Source organism: Dioscorea cayenensis, chromosome 12, assembly GCF_009730915.1.
Source record: "Dioscorea cayenensis subsp. rotundata cultivar TDr96_F1 chromosome 12, TDr96_F1_v2_PseudoChromosome.rev07_lg8_w22 25.fasta, whole genome shotgun sequence".
Classification (NCBI taxonomy): Eukaryota; Viridiplantae; Streptophyta; class Magnoliopsida; order Dioscoreales; family Dioscoreaceae; genus Dioscorea; species Dioscorea cayenensis.
In genome coordinates, this window is record NC_052482.1 from 13,712,068 (window position 1) to 13,715,342 (window position 3,275).

Genomic DNA, 3,275 nt, shown 5'->3' on the forward strand with positions numbered 1-3,275 from the left:
AACTCTTGTTATAACCGAGTGCAATGTGGCCCTCTTATTGACCTTGATTGAGTTCTAGCTTCTCTGTTGCAATTTCAAGACACCTCCAACTCTCTCAGCTATGTCAAGTTTAAGTTGAATACTGTCAAACCCTTTCAATCTCGACTTGCAACAACTAGTTTACCTCATCAGGGTTGTATCAGAAGTATCGTCTCACTTGTCACACCTCACATAGAGCATCATCTCATACCAAATATAGTCTTCAACAATCTTCCAACAATCTTCAAATTTTCTACTAAACTTGCTCTTCAAGTCATAGAAGTTTAGTTTTCACAATCTTCAAACTTGATCTTCCATTCATCCAAGTTTTATTCTTCTCAATCTTCAAGTTCCCAAACTTGATCTTCTATTCATCCAAGTTTAGTTCTTTGGAAACATGTCTTCAATCTTCACGATGTACAATTATGTCTTCAAATACCTCTAACCATATTTAGCTTTGGCTTCCCTCCAAATTTGATCTTCAAGTTATCTTGCTAAAAATTGGACTATATTATCATTTGGTCACATACCACACAAGGCTCTTTAAAAGATCTTGTTCTCCAAGTAGTTGCAACTCAAGTTGATCTTCCTGGCAAATATAGATGAGATCTTCATGTCAAATATAACTAGTGTCTTCATTAACTTTATCCTCACTTGGTCATTGTTTGCTTGCTCGCTCTCCAAGAGACATCTGCCTTGCCTTTTATAGCTCCTTTTTAAGATAGTTCCCTATTTTCAAGTTGATGCCATGTCACCATGCTTTGTCATCATTGCCACATCATTTAGGTTGCAACATCACCATGGTTGTCAAATGATTTGTCCAAGTAACAGAGGCACATTTTGTTTAAGTAAATAATTTCAAATTCAAATGTTTATGTATGAAGAAAAACCCTCTGGTGAGGTCTACATCATTATATAACTCCTAGTATTATGTCCGAATAGCTTAGTGCACACTACACCATATGGGGCTTTCAGCGGCATTTTTATCAGCTTTTTGCGGCGTTTATAAACGCCGTTAATTTAATGGCCGGCGTTTCTAATAAACGCCGCTAGTAGTGCCGCCGAAGACAATGTCGTTATTTTAGCGGCCTTTATTTAAATAAACGCCGTAATGTTCGCGGCGTTTTGTTATAAAACGCCGGCAAATTTGTATGGAACGTATACATATATGCGCATCAAACTAGTGGCGTTTACCAAACTAAACGCCGCTAATATAGCGGCAATCATAAGTATGAACGCCGTGCAAAAGTGTGGTATGTAAATTTCAGAAAAGTAAATTAGCGGCGTTTAAGTAAATGAACGCCACTAATATACTGGCGTTTTAGCGGCGTTCATTTATATAAACGCCGCTATTTAGAGCTGTTTATTTCAGAAATGGCACGAAATTACCGGCGTTTTAAGGATAAACGCCAGTAATGTTTCCATCTTCTAAATGATGTTAAAGCTTTTTACTGGTGTTTATATATAAAACACCACTATATAACGGCGTTTTCTTGAATAAACGCCGGTAAAATGATGTGTTTCCCGGCGTTTATAGTATAAACGCCGCTAAAATCTTTTTCGAATCTGGGTTTCTTCATTTACGCACTTTTATTTACGCGCATTTTTACAAAAAAACAATGGTACTAAAAAGACACATGAATCGACATTCAAGATAAGAATAGTCACATTGTTATCTACGCACCAAAAACACAATAGTTGATATTTAAAAAAATTTCAAAACAATTAGAAGTTACAAAAGAGATCGATATTAATTAGTACATAATTAGGTTTGTGATTCTTGTCTTCCGGCCTCCAAATAATACAAAGGAAAACAAAGATAAATAAAAATCAATCAACACTTAATGAATGCCACTACTCATCTCCAGAAGGCTGATTCTGCAAATAAAAAAATAATAATAATAAGAAAAGATTCCACGATGTTTTTAAAATTTTAACAAATAGCTACAAACATAGAAACATTGCCACTTTCGAAATACGTACCTGTGACTGAGAAGTTGAGCCAGCTGGGTCAACTCCAAGGATAGTAACTCCAGGAAATCGAGTTTGTAAAAACCCAAGAAGAGCATTATATCGAGCACATTCTTGTGCACGTTCTTCCTCACGTTTTGCCCGTTCTTGCTCTCGCTCCTCTTTCAATTGTTGCATTTGTTGTTCCATTTGATTAAACCGCTCAACAAACTCACTTGATTGGGCGCTTGAGGTAGTAGAAGTTCTGCTAGTCGTACCCCCATAATAAGTTTTGAGTGTTGGACCCAATCCAAGCCCTCTTACTCGCCCACATCGTTCTTTTCCAATAACTTGTGTCAGAATTTCAGTTTCAACAATCTGCATATCCTCATCCACTGTTTCACATTCAGCTAACTTCTCATTTGCTTTAACCTGTATATATTGAAAAAATTTATTCTAAAGTAGTCTTATATTGTGCACCAAATTACAAAATAAGGAATACTTAAGACATAATTATTACCATAATTTGTTCAGTTTCCACATTCATGTGAGAACCATCCTTTTTAGTGTGAGTTGCTTTAAAAAATTCGAGCCGTCCTACTTTTCTTCCATTGTGAACCTCCTACAAGTGTTTAAACCAAAAAAAATTGTTTGAATCACAAACATCAAGAGATAAACTTGAAGACATCATTAAAATACAAACGAAAGTAAAACAACAACATTTTTAATTCACACCTACAATTTAATTCTTAATATATATTTGCCTACCATTTCCTTTTCCTTTCTAGCAAAGCTCTTTGATCCAGAGGTATGAGTATATTTTTGTTGTTTTCTGCTAGCAACCCCAAGTCTTTCTGAATCCTACATAATGACATGTATAGTAACTTAGAAATAAGAAAGATATTACAATTTTAGTAAAATAAGTAAAATACATATTCATATCTCTCCTTTATTTGAATACCAATAATCGACTAATTGTTCCCACTGCCATCTAATGGTTGCATTTGGATGTTTATCTTTGTTCACTTGCATACCATCTTCTCGTTTGAAATGACGCTTTTTCAAATCATGCTTGTAATCTCTCCATTTCTTCCCCAGTGACTTGAGCACATACTCTTTTGAAATCTCAAGTGCAAATCGTAACTAGTTGAAGACATTATAAACAATTTTTGTTTATCAATGTAACTTGATGTTTTTATATTTATAGAAATAACATTTGAACAATTCAATTATGTGGGTTTACCTCAATAAATTTGAACAATTCATCCTTCAATGTTTTTTTGGCACTTTATGCCAACTCTCATAAT

The 3,275-nt window shown here is 34.7% G+C and overlaps 1 protein-coding gene across 1 annotated transcript; it reads right to left on the reverse strand.

The window, feature by feature from the left end:
- Nucleotides 1–1,872: 1,872 nt before the first annotated feature.
- On the reverse strand, nucleotides 1,873–2,959 carry LOC120273183. Its single transcript, XM_039279821.1, has 5 exons — nucleotides 2,930–2,959; nucleotides 2,737–2,829; nucleotides 2,489–2,590; nucleotides 2,002–2,400; nucleotides 1,873–1,896 (listed from the first exon to the last, which is right to left on the reverse strand). Exons 1-5 carry the CDS (start codon nucleotides 2,957–2,959, stop codon nucleotides 1,873–1,875), a joined length of 648 nt encoding a protein of 215 aa, XP_039135755.1.
- Between the last annotated feature and the right edge of the window lie 316 nt (nucleotides 2,960–3,275).